General features: G+C 55.2%; 2 protein-coding genes across 2 annotated transcripts in view; one reads left to right on the top strand and one right to left on the bottom strand.

The window, feature by feature from the left end:
* Positions 1 to 103: 103 nt before the first annotated feature.
* Positions 104 to 13,140, bottom strand: SURF4 (surfeit 4). The gene is made up of 6 exons (XM_019728948.3): positions 12,928 to 13,140; positions 5,367 to 5,553; positions 4,534 to 4,610; positions 3,786 to 3,829; positions 3,107 to 3,293; positions 104 to 2,439 (listed from the first exon to the last, which is right to left on the bottom strand). Exons 1-6 carry the CDS (start codon positions 12,973 to 12,975, stop codon positions 2,173 to 2,175), a joined length of 810 nt encoding a protein of 269 aa, XP_019584507.1. The 5' UTR covers positions 12,976 to 13,140; the 3' UTR covers positions 104 to 2,172.
* Positions 13,141 to 13,345: 205 nt separating this feature from the next.
* STKLD1 (serine/threonine kinase like domain containing 1) overlaps positions 13,346 to 18,027 on the top strand; it is a 20,968-nt gene continuing 16,286 nt past the window's right edge. Inside the window, exons 1-3 of the mRNA XM_074331311.2 lie at positions 13,346 to 13,607; positions 15,256 to 15,342; positions 17,440 to 17,484. Of these exons, the coding sequence (XP_074187412.2) occupies positions 13,470 to 13,607; positions 15,256 to 15,342; positions 17,440 to 17,484 (270 nt within the window). The 5' untranslated portion in view covers positions 13,346 to 13,469. The remainder of the gene's footprint in view (positions 13,608 to 15,255; positions 15,343 to 17,439; positions 17,485 to 18,027) is intronic.

Below are 18,027 nucleotides of genomic sequence, written 5' to 3'. Positions count from 1 at the left end.
TGGCTTCTGAGTGGCCGTCAGCGAAGCCGCTTGCTCCCTGCGGCACCTGGAGAGCCCTAGCCAGGTCCCTCCCGACTGGACGGCACCGGAGGACCACACTGCATACAACAAATGCCATTATTTATTTTGATGTGTTTCCAAAAATTAAAACGTTTCAAACACAACTAAGATATAAAATACAGCATAAAATGAGATTTATACCTATTTCCCACATAAAGCAAAAAATTACTCAGAAGTTGTTTTGCCAAAACCAATTGATAGATTGTGTGTTCCGCTCCTCACAAGGGCGTCTCCCCCGGCCCAGGCACTAGCCCACTGGGGGCAAGAGGGTTCCGGGGCGGCGACAACGGCCTCCAGCATCGAGGATGACCAGGTACGATCATGCCACTCGGCCTTCTGGGCTGTCGTAGTTACCACAAATCAACAAGGTCTCCCCAGCACAGGGCCAAGCACCTGTACCCTGCCAGAAAGTGCCCCAGGGAGACCAGCTTGGCCAATGGTGCCACTGGACAGGGCTGTCATGCTGTGTTAACAGGGAAGGGGGTGTGGACCAAGAGACCACCGGCTGAAGTTGAGTCAAGAAACCACCCTCGTACATGTAGCGAGTGACCGGGAATAGAAACGCCCTCTGTCCTTCAGCCATTGCTTCATCTAAATAACACTCTGGATGTGGCTGGGACACAGGTGGGGTGGTGAAAAGTGCTCCACCACTCCCCTGGGGTTAGGTGGGTCCAGCAGCAGAGTCAAGTACGGATCTCAGAGCATTGCTGGACAAAAGGTGGCCTCACTGTACCCGAGAAGCCAACTGGGAACATGAGGTCTCCCCACCTCACCCTGGCTCTGGTCTGAAAGGTGAGCATGGAGCCTGGCTCAGGACTGGGGGTGGCACTGAGGCCTGCACACCCAGCTGACAACCAGAGGAAAGACGAGGCCCAGCTGACGGGCCTCTGGGCCCTCGTCCTGAGTCTGGTCAGGCTGGCCCAGTCGGCCTGCCCCTGAAGGATCAGGGAGAGGACAACGGGGGCACAGACACATGCTGACTCCCTGGGTGGCCTCCACTACACGAGGACGAGCAGAGAACAGTAACGGGCACTCACCCCCCAAGAAGAGAAACGCAGTGGAAGGCAGTGTTAGGAAACTTGAAGTACAGGAGTCAGACCCAATCGGTAAGGCACCACAGATCGTAAAAAGGAATTTGGGCTGCATTCGGCATAGCAAACAGATGCTCTGAGCAAGCAACAGCCTCGTGAAAAGGTACGTCGTGGCTGCACAGCCTGGGAGCATCCGCAATCCAAAGGAAAACCGGGCGGGCTCGGCCAGGGCCAGCTCTGCCCGTGGCTTCCGAAGGCTGCACAAAGTCAAGTGTGAGGTAACTGGTCTGCAAGCCGACGCCGTCACTGCCCTGCCCCACGGCCAGGCCTGGGGGGCATGCGGTTCCCTGCAGGCTCCGGGCCGTTTCCCCAAGGACTTCTAGTACGTCCAACCCCACCTTGAGCCACTTAAGCTCCTGGTGTGTGACCCCATAAAGCGGCAGCAGTCTGAGCTGATTTTCTGATTAATCAACGACTTTCACCATGAACCGTTGCCCCTCTAATAGAATGCTTCATTCTTTGGGGGTTGAGTTTCTCTAGATATTTTCACTGTCCCTGTAAAGTGTTAACAGGGCAGAGCAGAAATAGCGTGGACGCCACTGACGCGATTTTAAACCAGGGAATTTGACAGCGTGTTTGTTGTTTGGCTGGGTCATCCCAAATCATTTAGTAGTTTTGGCTAAAAACGTAAACTTTTAAAAAAATAAGAGGGAGACTGCTTTGAATGGTACACAGATGTATCTGCTCACAGTACAGCTCAAAGGCCCCCCACCACCCAAAGAAGAGACAAAAATAGGACAGAGAGGCCCCAGCCACCCCAGCCGCTCACGCCAGGAAGCCAACGCCTCGCCTTGGGGAGGGAGGTGCTAACCGGCCGGCCAGCTCTGAATGGTCAGCTACCAGGTTGTGGGTCCAGAGCAGATTTAGCCATCAATTTTCAGGTGTCTGCAAATAAAGTTCTCAAAACATCTGTGCCTTTACCAAGAGGGGAGGGAAGAGGACACATAAATGCTGGCAGTTTTGTCGAATCCATCCCGAACCGGTCCTCCGTGGCCACGGGTCTTAGCCAGGCAGGGGTCTGTTACCACTCTTTCTTCTTCTCGTCCATGGAGACGCCGCCGGGGCCCAGAGCCACCACCAGGAGCAAGCCCCCGATCACCGACATGGTCTGGAAGAAGTCGTACTTGAGAAAGTCGTGCATGGGCTTGTAGACAGGAATGGTCCAGAAGGCGTTGAAATACACGTTGATGGCGAACAGCCAGACGACCAGAGTCAAGGCAGCCAGCTTGGTTTTGAAGCCGATGGCCACTAAGATCATCAGCGCCGTGCCCACGATGTTCTGGAGAATCTGCGGAAGTGGAGAGGTAAGAGACAAAAGGCGTGAGGGAGAAGAGGTGCCGCGTGTTGTCTAAGGGGCTGCTCCAAGAAGACGCCACTAAGGGTGTAAGGGTGTGCTGTGCTGGCGGGGAGGAGCGGGGGAGGAGATAGCACAACGCTCTGAAGTGCAGAAGGTGTGGGGAAGACACATCTCCACTTAGCGGGCAGAGCTTTCCCAGGACCCGCCAAAGTTTGGCCCTGGTGGACCTCCACATCTTAGAAGCAGCCTCCCGTCCCACAGCCGGAGACGCCTTGGAGGGCACACGCTCAGCTAGTGCTCTGTAAGCTCCTGGGGGACAAGGACAGAGCCTCAACTCCGTACCCCCAATACCTGGCACAAAGATTATGTGCCCAAGGTGTGCGAGTGGTGAGGAAGGAAGCAAACAAAGGAGTCTAAACTTGCACCAGGACCCCCCGAGGTCAGGCGGTCTCGACTTCCTGTTTGAAAGGTGGCTTCTTAGCAAACAAGAGCCTGACAGTTTTCTGTTTCTCTTAATAGGATCAAAACGGTGGCTTCCTTTGAGCCAGCTCCTTCCAGTGGCTTCCCGGCTATGCTCACTACACAGTGGCAGGGCAGGGGCAGCGCCCCTTCCCAAGGACAGCAGGGCAGACCCGCTGAAGTGAGCCGGAATACTTACGGAGAAGAAGCTGGCGTCGAAGTGAAGGAGGGTCATAAACATCAAGACCAGCAGGACCCTGCCCCCGAGCTGCATGTACTGTTTGGGGGAGCTCTCACGCATGGTGGGGACGCCAGCAAACATGCTCTTCCCCTCTGAACGGGACTCTGCTAAGAGCAGCAACAAGCCGCCTCCCAGGGCCAGGTTCCTGAGGACAGAAACACCAAGCTCGTCGCTAGGGCTCGGCAGGCTCTCCAGCGCCCCCAGACCAGTCGGCCCTATGTCCCTTTGTCCAGCTCAAAGAGGACCAGGTGGGTGCGAGCCCACAGGACCACCTACAGGAAGCCTTCTGCGAGCGGAGACACGGATGTGCCTGTACCACTGAAGAGTGATGACGGCTCCCCCGGACGCTCGGAACCCAGTTCTGGCCACAGCTTTACTGTTGACAGGCTGGGTCCCTGTGAACAAGAGTGTTTCCACTCGGACCCTCCCTCCCACGTGAAATTCGGGGTCGGGAGAGATGACTTCATTCTCACTTGTGTTCTAGGCTGTGGGTGGGGGTGGGGAAGGCTTTGCCAACACCCACCACAGGTTCTTAGCACAGTCTGGACCCCATGAAGATTCCGCCACCTGATAGTTACAGCGGCGAGTTCAGAGGTGGGAGGGAAGAACACTGAACTCTCCCAGCAGGATCACGTACCTCATCAAAAACTTCAAGTCCCATAAAATGCTGTAGGCAATCGTCTGAGGGGACAGAGGACAGAGGAAAACAAGTCTCAGCACTCTCAAATAAACTTGTTTCTACAGAATTAATGCCGATAGGTAATTTTTCAAATATAAAATGCACAAAACCCCTTTGTAGGACACGCAGGCCAACTCCCAAGCCAGCAGTTGCGCTCGGCCTTTCTCAGAGCGTGCTTATGGCCCCTGGACCTGCTTAACCAGCTGGGCCCAAGCTGTCTGGAGAGCATGGCGGCTCTGCGACCATTGATCAGACTGAAATGTTAGGTGTTAAAGATGTCATCTGAATAGCTGGGTCGAGACGGAAAACCGTAACAGTGTCCTGGCTGCCGCCAGCCACGTGCTCTCTCCCCTCGTCAAAGGAAACTCGGGAAAGTGGGAAAAGGTGGGGACCCAAAGCTCAGCACTGAGGGGTACCAGCCTCCCCAGCCCCGCTTGGCCGTCTGGTTCTCTTGAGTTTGCCTTGAGGAAAATCGAGCGATTTCTCAGAAGAGGAGTTCCAGGCAGACACTGAGAGCTGGAGGGGGAGTGATGCTGAATCCTCAAAAACGCCTTTTCAGAAACTGTTCCAACCAGAGCAAGGACAAGCGAGGCCCTGACCATGAGCCTCGTTTACCGCAGGGCTGAGTCCTAAGTGAGACCCTGGCCGTGTGCCCCTTTTACCTGCAGGGCTGATTCCTAAGACCCCAGCCGTGCGCCCCACTCACCTGTAGGGCTATGATTCCGAAGAGCCCGAAGCAGGCGTACTGCACAAAGTTCCTGCTCAACACGAGAATGCAGCCAGCTGGAGAGGAGAAGGATAGGGGTCAGGGGCTTCGGGATAAGGCCCGGTGAGGCGACACCCCACTCAGTACCTGGCCACCTCACCTGCCCCAGGTGACACCCCACTCAGTACCTGGCCACCTCACCTGCCCCAGGTGTGGCAGGAGCCCAACGACCCACCGCCAGCCAACATCAGCTGGTAGGAGGGTGAAGGGCAGGCACGGACCCCACACACGACTCCACGGGACTGCACAGTGGGTCCCTTGCTACAGAGTGCGGGCCACGTGCCCAGTCAGCTGCCCGCAGAGGCTCTACTATGGCATGCTTCAGGACCGGCTGACGAGTGCAAGTCCCCTTCATGCCACACAGGTACAAGGGCGGGAGGGCTGCCACCAGAAGGCCTGCGGCCAATGTGAGCTGCATTCCGGTCCAGTGCTTTCCCTTCCCTTCCCCGTTTACTGCTATGTCTCCTTTCCAGACACCTTGCTTTTTGACTGTCTGGGCTCCTCGCTGGCCCACCCAGGTCACCCACATTTCCTGCTTTGGGCACTTAAAACAGGGACTGTGTCCTACTTCCTTAGCAAGCCCCCAGCACCGAGCCCAGGGCTGAGCCCAGCGCCCCCACCCAGCACCAACTCCCAGGCCTGGCACCTCCCGGCACGGGACCGAAGTGGGGAGTGGAGCGGACACCTGTGGGGAGACCCTCAGGGCCACCACTGTCGCTGGGTGTCTGACGATCACGCGCTTTGGCCGTGGTGGTGGTGAGAGAGCCACTTACTCAGCTGGCCCAGCAGGTTGAGGAACACGAAGGAGGAGGCCAGCAGGTAGCCGCAGCCCCACGTGCTGTCGATGTAGTCCCGCTGCTCGCCCCACTGGAACCACATGCGGACGCCGTCCTCCAGGAACGTGCTGATCAGGCACAGGCGGGCCACGTGCGGCAGGTACTGCTTCGTGACTCGGAGGAACTGCGGGGCCACAGACACCGTGAGGGCCTCGCAGGGCCACCACACCCCAGCCAGGTGGTCCTGGGCACTGTGCATGTGACTCAGCAACTGCTGCCAGCACGCCCTGTCGGGCCGGTGTGCGACAACCCTGCATTGGGCTGTCGGGTTCAGACCCTGTAAGGTGACGGTGTGACATGCTTCTATGACCTCCTCTGTCATCTCAGCAGACACGTGTAGGTGGCAACTACAGTCGTCAAATGTGGACTGCCACGAGCCACACAGCTTCTGTTCTCAGGCAAGGGCGTCAGCAGATCAGAATCCCAGAATGGCAGAGGGGACAAGCCCTTGGAGGTCACCTAGCCCAGAGTTCCTCCTGGTGGCCCTTCTGCGTCCGGGACAGGGCCATCCTGTATTGTGGGGTGTCCTGCACGCACGGGTGGCTAGCAGCATCCCTGGCCTCTGCCCACTAGATGCCATTAGCAGCCCCCCTCCAACTGTGACAACCAAGAATGCCTCCAGACACTGCCACATGTCCATTGGGGTGGGGGCCAAATCACCCCCACCCCCTTAAGATCCTTTCATTTTACAAACGAGAGCTGAACCCCAGAAGGGAGAGGGGCTCCCCAAAGCAGTGCTGACCTGACCCAGCCTGCTGGTCACGGCTGAGCCCTTGGCCTCCCCTCCACCCCGGCGATGCTTAGAGACCCTCTAGACAGAAGAGAGCTGAGTGGGCTCAAGATGACAGTCCGCTGAGGTGACAGCCAGGGTCCCAGGCCGAGAGGGCTTCATGGTCGGTCAACAATAAGCTCCCGTATCCCCAAAAGCTGCGGGCAGGGAGGAACTGCCAGCCTCTGGCCAACAGCCGTGTGCGGTCAGGAACCAAGGTGCACTTCCGGACCGTAAGAGTTCCCTCCAGGCTCAGGATGGCACTTGGGCAACTCTGTGTGTGTGCAATTGTCAGTACACACCTGAACTTGGCATGGCTCATGGCTAGAAAGCTCCGGGATTTTTTTTAAAAGCCTGCTAGGCCAAAGCAAACTAAGAACATGCTAACAAATGGGATGGACAACTGTTTCAACAGCTATGCAATTCAAGTGTGTAAAACCACTGGCAAATGTCAACGAGAGAAACGCATTTATAACTTCCGCCTACTCCGTGCGAGTCATGCCATTTATGATGGCATGATTAGGACACAAGTGCAAGTAGAAACCGAGGTACAAATGTCATTCGGGTATACCACGTGCACGTTCTCTTACCAACCGTATGAAGCTCTGATACAAGGGGACAGAAATCCTACAACACATGATAACATAGCAGGAACTCGGGAGAAAGATCGGGGACCCACCCACTTGGGTGATGTGTCAGCAAGCGAGAGTCTAAAGGGCATCCATGAGTCTGACCCCTCAAAGGACAGGGAAATTAATGTCATGGCCCCTCATAGGACTGATTAAACCTATTGTGGGAATAATTGAAGACGTATACAAGAACATTTCTTCATTTTTGGCATTTTGAAGAGTTGCTTGAAAATCCTAGAAACTGATAAAGCTGTCAGTTGCAGTTAATGAGCCTCTGGTTATTAAGTTCAATCATTAGTTCATCAGCTTTGGCTCGTCAGCAGAGAGAGCTGGCTCACCTGGGAGGGAGGGAGGGAGGGCGACGAGGAAGAGATTACAAGCCAGGTGTCCATTCTCTTCCACTCTACTGAGCGTGAACCCCCAGATGTCAAATTCTGCACACGTATGCTCAGCCCTTGACCCCCCACTGAAGCGGCAGCGAAGCAACAATGAGACAGACAACCAAGTGGGTAGGGACATGACTACAGGCTGAGCCTGACGCCCTGTGTCCTCACCCCAACTCTGCTACCCACCAGCCAGTGCACTGTCACCATGGACAAGATGAGTTACTTTTGGGGGGCCTCTGCTATCCTTCTACAAAGCGAGGACAACTGGCTTAATGGTTGCTAAGGTTCTTCCCAACTTTAATATGTAGGAGAAGAGAGAAGGTCCCAAATGGTCCTATATGAATTCTGGAGTCCACGCAGAACAAACAGATGTACACACATTCAGTGTAAACACACAAACTGCCTCATCAGGAGACTGGGGGACGGCTGACGCCACACACCCTCCCGTTTCTGCTTCATGGCCCAAATGCTTTCGAAACGCCCAGCAACGGTGTAATCACCCCATGTCCTCCAGGAGATAAAGAGCCCCTCCTGGGCTCTAACACAACGGCCTTCATATCAAGGCCCCGCCGAGTCCCTGGCAACGACACGGGCCTCACCTGGACACCTGAGCCAGGCACACTCCAGAGGACGGGAGCCATGGGGGGACTCCCAGGGGTGGGGTGCAAAAGGCAGTGCAGGGACAGACATCAGAGGTGCTCGGACCAGCCTCCCAGTTGGAGCTGAAAGCTGCTCTCTGCCTAGTCTGTCCGTCCATCCGTCCATCCTCACCAGGAGCAGCAGAGCCACGGCCCACGGCGAACACGGGCGGGCAGTGCAGCCGCCAGACGGAGGCAGTGTTTAAAAGCCTCCGTGATGAGTCTGTACTCTTAATTTGAGTGTCTGGGTCAAGAGGATTAAAGAACAACAGAGAGAGCCTTCCCCTCAGACGGGTAATTCATTCCTCCTTCCCTGAGCAGACGTGCCCAGGAGACACACATCTCTTTGCTTTGGGGAAAAAAATGCAAAATCCAGGAATTTGCTCTGAACTAAGCATGCCCCTGATTACCAAGTCAAACAGGGCCTAGGCTGACTGCTCTGTAAGTCAGGCCAATCCAGGGCCCCTTGGAAACCAGCTACCCTCTAACGAGCAGCTGTTTGGACTGAACACGAAGGAAAAGAACTGTTTAACATGAGACCAGACCCAATTGTGATCTTATTCCCTACATGTGTTTTGGTCACAATCGTTCAGTCCTGGCCACTGAACCCACATCATGCTGCTCTAGACAGTGTCCGAAAGCCAGTGTCCCCTCAGGACAGCAGAGAAGAGCCCTGGCAACAGGTATCCAGGCAGCACCCAAGGGCGAGAGCAGCCCCTGACCGATGCACGAGCTAGGCGAGCGTCCAGTATCCACTACGGGCCCTGGCGGCCAGGGGCTGCCTGCTGACGGCACTCAGGAGAGAACCGTGACACGACTGCTGGAGGCAGACACGGAGCGGTGAGCCTGCAGGAGGAGGTGACACAGCCAGGTATCCTCTGAGGCAGACCGTTCACAGGCATCTCAGACCCCCACAATCCATCACGATCTGTTCACAAGCAGTGACAGCATCTGAGGGACCTCAGAAATACGGGAAGCTGAGATTTATTTACAAGGGGTTATTATTTTGGAGGATTGAAGGGGATTTAAGAAATGTAATTATACCCAGCCCGAGTGGTAACTCTGGATACCCTTGTCATGTCACACAGCCACCTGCAGCTCCCACCGAACACAGAAAAGCCTACTTCAGGACAAAAAGGAAGTAAAGAAAGCAGCCTGCAGTTGTTGGTTAGGGAGAACTCCACGGAAGACGAACAGGCGGTCCGCCTTCCTTGTTGCCCTCCTCCAGGGCCAGCTCACACCCGCACATCCCAGTAAACTGCAATCTGAGGCCGGGTGACGTCCCTCACCCAGGCTGAGTCAGGTGGGTGCAGGGGTTCGGTGACTCACATGCGCGTCCACCGTGACCCAGAACCCCCCAGCGAGTCCCTGAGTGCTGCTCTGTAGTTTCATGTTGTACCTCGACGGACAGGAAGAGGTGTCAACTGGCCCTAAGCTGGAGAGATGGCCTGGCTTTCTCTACCAAGAATCCACGCGTGACACAGAGCCTAACTAACTGTAGGAGGGAAGTGACACGCCACGCGGAAGAGAAGACAGCTGTACCTCCCTTTCCAGAAGTGCCAACCACAATGTCCCTATGTCTCCATCAGAAGAGGTGGGGTGGCTTTTCTAAACCTCCTGTCTAAGAATGAGTCAGCTCCTCTCTGCTCTCTCCCCATTCCTGGTGGCACAGGGCAGGAAGCCCTTGGCGGGGCAGGTGACAGAGCCGAGGAACATGAGGAAAATGCGCAGAATCCACCGGTCACCACACCTGACAGCCATCACGAGCTGTTGGGCCAGAGCTCTAACACCTGTGGCTGTATGTGCCCAGTTCCGTGTCCTGTCAGGGCCATCCTCGCTATCCCACACTTGACCAGAGGTCAAGTGGAGCTCCTGGGGGTGACAGCTCCTAAGACTGGCTCTGTCATGCCAAAGGACAGGTACAAATACCAAGTACACACTGGAGAATAAGGCCCCATGCAGCGTATCTGTCACCTTGGTGATGAGCCATCAGGCAGAACCCATTGAGTGCTAACTAACACCCTCGTTTACTGGTGTAAATATGCTCGAAGTTACCTCCTGCAGGTTGCCAGTCAGTACCAGCTGGCATGATTTTGGACAGCTGAGGTCATGAGTCTCTGGCCCTTCCGACCTGGTCTCAGATGGCCTCTGAGGGCCGAGCTCCCGGAGAGCACTCAGCAGTTTCTCCAGCACCTGGCCTCCTGGGAGCCGGAGGACACTGTCCCTGGCTGCCTGGGGCAGGCGCTCGATGCCAGAGCTGCACTCGGGAGGAGCCTGTCAGTGGAAACTAACCAGGCCGCTTACCGGGCGCTCTCGCCTCTGTAGGCCTGAAGGACAGGTCACAGTATGGCTGGGCGGCGAGGAGGCCACGGAGGGGTACAGGACGGGACCCAGAACTTGAGCCCACCACGTGCCATGCACCACCACGGCAAGCCTCCGTCTCCACACCTGAAGATGGAGACACCACGGCCAACCTCACATGGTCCAGGGGGAGACAAGTACTACGTCCGGAGGACCTGGACCAGCACAGGTGCTGTTAAGGTTCGGTATCACTGTCTTAAGTACCAGGGGCCGCACGGACCTTTGTAGGTTCCACTCTTAGCAGCCCCAGCTTTCTGGTCAAATCTTGTCACTTCATTTATGCTTGTCTTCTGAAGGCAAGGCTAGGAAAAATGGATATGTCAAATTATCTGATCGGTGACCTCGGTATTTCCCCATTCCCTTCAAATTAGATCACTTTCATTTTAAAAGCCTAGGCTCTTAGCACCTTTAATATTGGCAGCTTGTTTTAATACGATGTGGAGAAGTGTTCAAAACAAAAGCACCAGCGTCCTCCTCCCGCACGTGCCAAGCCTGCCTGTAGCAGAAGAGGCCCGACTTTGGTTTTAAGGAAAACCAGTGCTGCTGCCCTCCCAAGTCATCCACCAAGGGGCATGGTGATGTCTGCTGATATTCTCTGCCACCACCAAGGCGGGGCCCTGGTGCTGATAAGCTGACAGCAAGAGCCCGCACTACCAGACAGACGCTGCCTCGGTCCACTTTGGTCTGTAGCAGCATGCCCTTCCACAGGGAGTGCTTTGCCCTGCACGTGCCAGAAGAGGGACACCAGGCCTCAGAAGCATGATGCATGTGGCACTAGCCTTGAGGCCAGAGCTGGGTTGGCTCCTAGGGCCGTGGCCCCAGGCCCGGCCAGGTGCCTCAGTGGGCCTCGCCCCCTTCCCCACAGTAACTTGGTGCAGGCCGACCCTATTGCCCCTCAAGGGCCTTCCTGGGTGCAAGATTCTGTTTCTTTCATTGATAACAAAAAATGCATGAAAGGCAAAGAAGGAAGGATTATGTAAAGAGATCTGAACTTTTTTTTTCAGTAGAAGAGTTTATCATTTGATAGTTGGCAGCAGCTCAGCTGGGGACATTTTATCTAGGTTTGATTATGAAATTCACTTGCAAAACCAGGGTTTTCCAGGCTTAAGAGTGAGTGTTCATAGCTCTCAGTTCCCTTGGCTAAAAGGAGCCATCTTCTACGGAGTTGCTACTTGGGGGAAGAAAATTGGGTCACTAAAATTATGTCAGTGAAAACTGACAAAGAAAGCCTACTTCGTTCTTGAGAGCTTTCAATATGAACTGTTTCTGCGAGGGACACAATTTTTAAATTGTGTCTAGAATCACAGGAAATAACTATTTCTTCAAGTTGACATACTTTCCCCCAAACTGGTTTTAAAGTATTGGCTCACAGGAAAGTGGGGCACTGAGAACCCAATTATGAGGCCATACTGGAGAGATACCATCCCTCGAGGGGAACGGAAAATCTCGTTCACTGATAACTGATCAGAAAACGCTCACTTATTGGGGAAAAAAAAAAAATCATACCACACGCACAAGCCTTCTAAGAAGCCCAGCCCCTGAGTATGATGACTTGATATCGCCCCATAAAAGTTAAAAACTTAACCTCACTACTTTGAACTCTAGCAGAAGCACACACACACATCGAGTGAACCAAGGCAAGGATGGCAATTGGTCCAGATGAGAAGCTGCCTGCAGGGGATAAGGCTGTTAATCTCCACACATAGCGGATACTTTCAGAAGTAAAAGGCACGCAATTAAATAATCCCCACCACCATCTTTTTGCGGAGCAAGTCACACAAGAGGGTGCAGGCTTGGTCCTCTCCCCCTCCAGGGCCTGAGTCTGTCCAGCCAGTTTTAATACTGTGAACAGTATTACTCAACTGCCTGTTTCAAGGGCTTCCCTGTCGCTCAGACTGCCACCTGTGCACTTCTGGAAGGAACAATCCCCAGGAAGATAGGCTTCCCCTCCTCCCAGGTTTGTGTACAGAGACCCATTCAATTCAGTCCCAGGGCAGAGTCCAGGGAAGGGAAACGCAGGGTCAAAGGGACCCCATGAGTCCACACATCTGGGAAAGAGGAAAGACAAAGTGCTGTGGCTTTCTGTCGTTGGGGTGCAGACCAGGACGCCTCCTTTCCTCTGGCAGGAACCCCAACTCTAGTCTGACCAACCGTTTAGGATCCCAGCTCCCCATCCCGCCTCCTAAGCGTGGCCAGTAAAAGGAAAGGCGTGCAGGGACCACCCCAACAGTTGGGGATGGAGAGGACTTGCCCCCAAGGGGCTCTGGACGCCTTCTCAGGAGGCGTGGACGCGGCCACTCACACCCTTCACCTTCCAGGAAGGCCCAGGCCAGGATGAGGGGACGGGTCGCCGAATTGGGTGCTGAAGACGGGCCCGAGAACACACCCCGAGCCCTGGTGGGGAGGCGGCGAGAAGGGCAGGCAGGGCCCGAAGGATGGATTTGGGGGTGTCCCAGGTCAGGACGGGCGACGAGCCCAGGAGGGACGTTCCTGGTTGGGGGAGGGGGCGCGATCCCTCGGTGGGACTGGGAAGGGAGAGCGCACGGCCCAGGCCTCGGGGTGGCCGTGCGGAGCTCCGGAGGGGCGAACGGGCTCTGGGGTCGGCCAGGGCTCGGGGCCGGGGTGGGGGCGACGGGGACCGGGAGAGGGGGTCCCGGGGAGGGGCTCTGCGGGAGGGACCCCGGGCGGGAGGCCAGCCAGGCCCGCAGGCCGCACCTGGTCGGCGAAGTCCTCGGCCGTGCCCATCAGGTCGTTCTGGCCCATGGCGGCGGCGGGAGGCTCGGCTCTCTCGCTCGCTCGCTTGGCGTTCGGCCTCTCGGCGCCCGCGCCCGCGCCCGCTGCGGCCTCCACAGGAAGTGCCCGGCGGCCTGCCTCGTTCCTCGTCGGCAGCTCCAGCGGCTGCCACGTAGGCCAAGCCTTAAAGGGGCCGCGCCGCCGGGCCCGCCCGGGCCGCGCCTTAAAGGGGCCGCGCACCGCCCGCAGCCGCACCGCCCCACGCGCTCTTAGTCCCCGCCCCCCGCGCTTCGGTCACGCCCACCCCTCCCGCCGCGCGGCAGCCCCGGCGGCCCATACCGGCCCCGCCCACCACCCTCCGGCCCCGCCCGCTGTACGCGAAGCTCCGCCCATCGCGCTCTTTAAGGCGGCCCGGCCTGATCTGGAGGGCCCACCGGCCGGAGGGACGCATGGGTGCCCCAGCAGGCAGGGTCACGGAGCCAGGCAGACGCACCTGGGGCTAAGGATCCCCCCCAGGGTGGGGGATGGGGTGCTCGCCCGACGCATTCCCCACTGAGCATGCTCAGTCGAGGGTCCAACTGCAGGCGCAGGCCAGGGGCGCACCCCCAGCGCCCAACGGACTGAGGAAGAGGGAGGCCGGAGTCATTATGGAAAAGTACCAGGTTCTGAGTTGTCCCCTGGCAGGAAGGCAGGGGCGATGAGGGGCCTACGGTCTAGGCTGAGCCCTGGAGCTGGACCTCCTGCCACCACCCCCACCCCCTACTGGTTTAACTGTCACAGCCCCCCCCCCCCCCCCAGAGGTGGCTAGATCCCACCTCAGGGAGGCACAGACCCGTTTTCTGGTCAGTGTCTGCCTCTAGCTCATAGGGTGACCTCGAGTACCTCCAAAGGTGACCTCCTGGGTGCCCTTTACTTCTCTGGGTCTCAGTTTACCCCTCTCTGAAATGAAGGACTCTCCAAACCCATCTGAATGTTTAAGGGTGGAAGACAACTCCATCCTTCTCACCCATGGTCCATGTGCTTGGGCCCATGGGGGCAGGATACTCTAGAACACCCAGAACTTATAATCAGCAGCCCCTAAACTCCTAAAACACCCTGACAGTCGTCCCCAGTAGGAGGACTTGGGCCTTTTCCAGGGCCTATGAAAATGTGTAGGACCTGAAAAGTTCATAAAATAAAAGCGGCAAAGTAAAAATGAATGTTTCGTTAAGTGCTCTATACGTAATATGTCAACTTTATTAAATGTTAGATTCCATCTTTGTAAAAAATGTCATTATTCTGAAAATAATTTGTAAATGAGATTTTTCTCACTTTGTGAGAATTCCGTAGTGACTCCAGGGGAGTCAGCCAACAGTGAAGCAGATGAGTTTTTGGTGGCTGGAGAATTTTAAAAGCAAAGTTACTTTTTCAGGAAAAAAAAAGTCTTGATCTGAGACACTAGCGTTTTCCTGTTTAATTTGCTGCCTAAGAGGGTCTAAGCATGTGCAGTCTTATACCAGCTGAAGCTGCTCAGGACACTGTCCCTGCTGTTCCCCCGAGCGGGATTCAGACTGCCTTCAGGAGCTGCATTACAGAATCCTAAAATGTTTCTGGACTCTGAGAGTCCCTAGACCCAGGGTTCCCTCCCCACCCCTCTACATCCGCCCCCCCCCCTCCATCCTTTGAAAAATGTAATCCCATCGTCCACCCTCACCCTGTAGCCCCCATCTCTCTGGAGGCTCAATGTACAGGCTCTGGAGTCAAAGCCCGGAGTTCCAGTCCAGTCTGGGCCACCTCAGTTATTAGTGCTGTAGTCTTAGGCAAGGACCAAGCTCCCTGGGCCTCAATTCCTCTAACATGAACACAGAGGTGGCAGTAGTGCTGACTGCATGAAAAGTGCTGGGCACAGTGCCAGGCACGTGCATGGCTGTGCCTATGATTGCACTAATTATGGGCCAGTTACTTTCTTGTTTGGATGCCCAGTTTGGAGGTGGGTGCTGGAAGCTGGGATCACAGAGGGCTACAGTGAACAAACCCTTTGCTGACCCTTGGAGGATCCTTGGGTCCTCGCCGCAGATTGGAGAAGAAACATGGGGTGGTGGAAAGAACTCCAGAATCAGCCCCAAAGAGATGGGCTGGGGTTCTACCTTCAAAGGTCTCCTCAGCCTTCCTTCTGGGCCATTTCCTCCATCTGCAAAATGGGGCAGAGACGCTTGCTCTGCCCACTGCCGGGAAGTTAGGAGGACCAGAGGCGGCTTTGGAGATGGGCGCACTTTGGAAAGTGACAAGATGTGTGCATTTCATGAAAGCTTCTTTCCTTCTTGCTGGTAGATTTTGGACCGGCTGAATCCTGGGGCCTTGGGGGTGAACCTGGTGGTGGAGGAGACAGAAACCAAAGTAAAGCTCGTGATAAAGCAGGTAAGAGGCCGTGCCTCTGGCACCCTAGTGGGGTGGTTCCCCCAAACATAAGCTCATCATCCCCATGTTAGGAAAGGCTTCCAGATTCGACAGCTGGATTCCTGTCTGTCAGCAGTCACGAGGCAAATCCAGTGTGGGAGATGGGCAGACATGGGGGTGGCGTGAGGTGCCTCGGGCTTCCGTGCACATATGACTCTCACCTTGATGGAGAGGAAATGCTCCTTTTTACTCCGACAACAACCACAACCATACCTACCATTCATTCTGGAAGCTGTCATCTCATTTACTCTCCTGCCGACCCAGCAAGGCAAGAGCCATGACCTCGCATTACAAGCGAGGATAGGGAGGTTCCCAGAGGCTGCGGGTGGGAGAGCAGCCTCTGTTCCCAAGGCGATTTGAATTCAGGCCACCAATTTTACCAAAGGGGAGCCAGGCTGCGGGGTGGGTGCAGGGACTTGCCCAAGGTCACACAAGGCTAAGGGCAGGACACCAGGCCCTCAGCCCTTCCTCTACCTTGTTTTCAGGGCTGGCATGGCAGGGTAGGGTGCAGACCTGTCGGTGGACAGCCCTTTGTGTGTCCAAGTCAGGTGGTCCAGATGAAGCAAGGCTCTAGAAGAGAACTGCCTTAAATGATCCCTGGCACCCCCATGTGGTCCGTGGGGATGGCCCAGCTGACTGCAGGTGGAGAGAGCCTCACCGAGGCTGCTGCCAGAGCCCTTCGGCTCTGCCAACCCTCCCGTCTGTGGGCAGCTCCCAACGTGGCTGGGCTTAGAGTCTTTATCTGCCTCCTGACCCTCTGCCAGCTGGCAGTGCAGACCACCCCATTGTCTCATGGGCCAATGGGCAGGATGGCTGACTGCCGTCTGGGCAATCGAGGAGCTTTTTAAAAAGTCTTTGTAAAAAACATGGGGTGGGGTGCAGGAAGGGGCTTGTGTATCCTTCCAGCCTTTTCTCGGAGCATGTGTGTACTCGATACTCCCTTGTTTTACAAGAATGGCATTGAAGCTGATCATGTAGTTGTTTCCACAACGTGCTGTGTGTCAGTCCTGCCGCTGACACAGCTTCTGCCTCTCCTGTTTCTAGGGGCTGCGTGGGCCCCCACCTGGCTGATGTGCCTTAACCCGTCCCCACACGTGCGTCAAGCATGTAACTTGTTCTCACTGTTTCACTCTGTACTAACAACTGATAACCTTATAGTTAATTGTTTTGAGGACCCATGATTTCCTTGGGATAAATGCTGAGGGGTGGGACATCTAGGTCAAAAGACGTGACATTTTTAAGGCTTTTGGTCTGTTTTGGCCAAATTGACCTAAGCATGAGCCCCGTGGAACAGGAGGCAGGGAAGGCAGGCAGACTCACTGTGCTGCTGCATCCAGGGTTTTTACATGGCTCTGGGAATAATCTAACTCTGCATTTCGTCTATGAGCACCTGATTACAAGAGTTCTTCATTTGTATGTCTTGTGAGCAGAGGTTCTGGGTAAGGATCTGGTAGTAGATGGGATCACAGAGTCCACCTGCAGTCTTTGCTGCCAAGTATGTCACGGGCTGGAAGCTTGGGGCGGCCCTTACCACGCTTTCCCTCTCCGCGCGTTCTTCCGCTGCCCCACATGCAGTGATGGGAACAATCTTCCCAATTCGGATAAGGAATGCAGTGCTGAGCGTGAGACTGCCAACCAGAGCAGAGCTGTTTGGCTCTGAGGCCAACACGTCATTTTCTTTTCTGCATTCGAGATGCTCTGAAAATGGATCCCCTAATCATTGCTTGGAATTTCTATTATGCTATCCTACACTTACCCTTGCAGCAGGAGCAAATGTACTGTCACTGCTCAAGGTATTTTTGGATCCCTGCCTTAGGAATGTCTCCAGGCCCCATATGGGGCCCTGTGGTGGGACATGGATTGTAGGAGCCTAGGAACCCTGATAAATAATGTTGGCGATGGCGGTGATGGTGGTGATGGTGGTGATGGTGGTGATGGTGGTAGTGATGGTGGTGGTGGTGGTGGTGGTGGTGAGGATGGTGAGGATGGTGATGGTAATGTGATGATGGTGATGGTTTACGACACGTCTACCGAGCAAGTGCTCTTGTGCCCCTGCAGGTGGAATGCATTGATGATCATAACGCCAGTGAGGCCCTGGAGGAGGTAACTCTCTGGGTGGTTCCTCCCTAGGGGACATGATGCAGACAGACACACAGACACTGTTCTGTACCCTCCTGTGGAGTGACGGGGTGGGAGCCTGGGTGGAAACATAGAGGGTGAGAACCCGTTCTTGCCCTGTGCTGTGAAGCCAGAAGGCCCAGGTCCTGAAGGGAGGCTGTGCCCAAACACTCACTTCCCAATCCAGGTGCTGACAACTCAGCATATATGTGCTCAGAGAAGATAAAGTTGAAATGTTGGCCAGGTCCCTGGGCGAATGTACCAATAGCCATCTTTTAAAATATCTTTCTTCAATTATAAAAGTATTAGTTATGCTAGAAAATTTGGAAAATACAGAATTGTGCAACAAGAAATGTCAACTATTTCATGTTCCTTAACCCTGCCAGTCAGAAGAGACAATACTATCCTAATTTGTATTAACAGCAATAACAGCTGCATGCACTTCAACTGCTAGATAATGGCTCTGAGCGCTTTGCTTTCTTGAATTTCATGTGAAGTCAATTGTCTGCCCTTCTATCTAACGGTCAC

The sequence above is a fragment of the Rhinolophus sinicus genome, chromosome 16 (assembly GCF_057876585.1).
Source record: "Rhinolophus sinicus isolate RSI-liver-muscle chromosome 16, RSI-T2T, whole genome shotgun sequence".
Classification (NCBI taxonomy): Eukaryota; Metazoa; Chordata; class Mammalia; order Chiroptera; family Rhinolophidae; genus Rhinolophus; species Rhinolophus sinicus.
The sequence above is the reverse complement of the archived record's forward strand: the minus strand, read 5'-3'. Positions and strand labels throughout refer to the sequence as shown.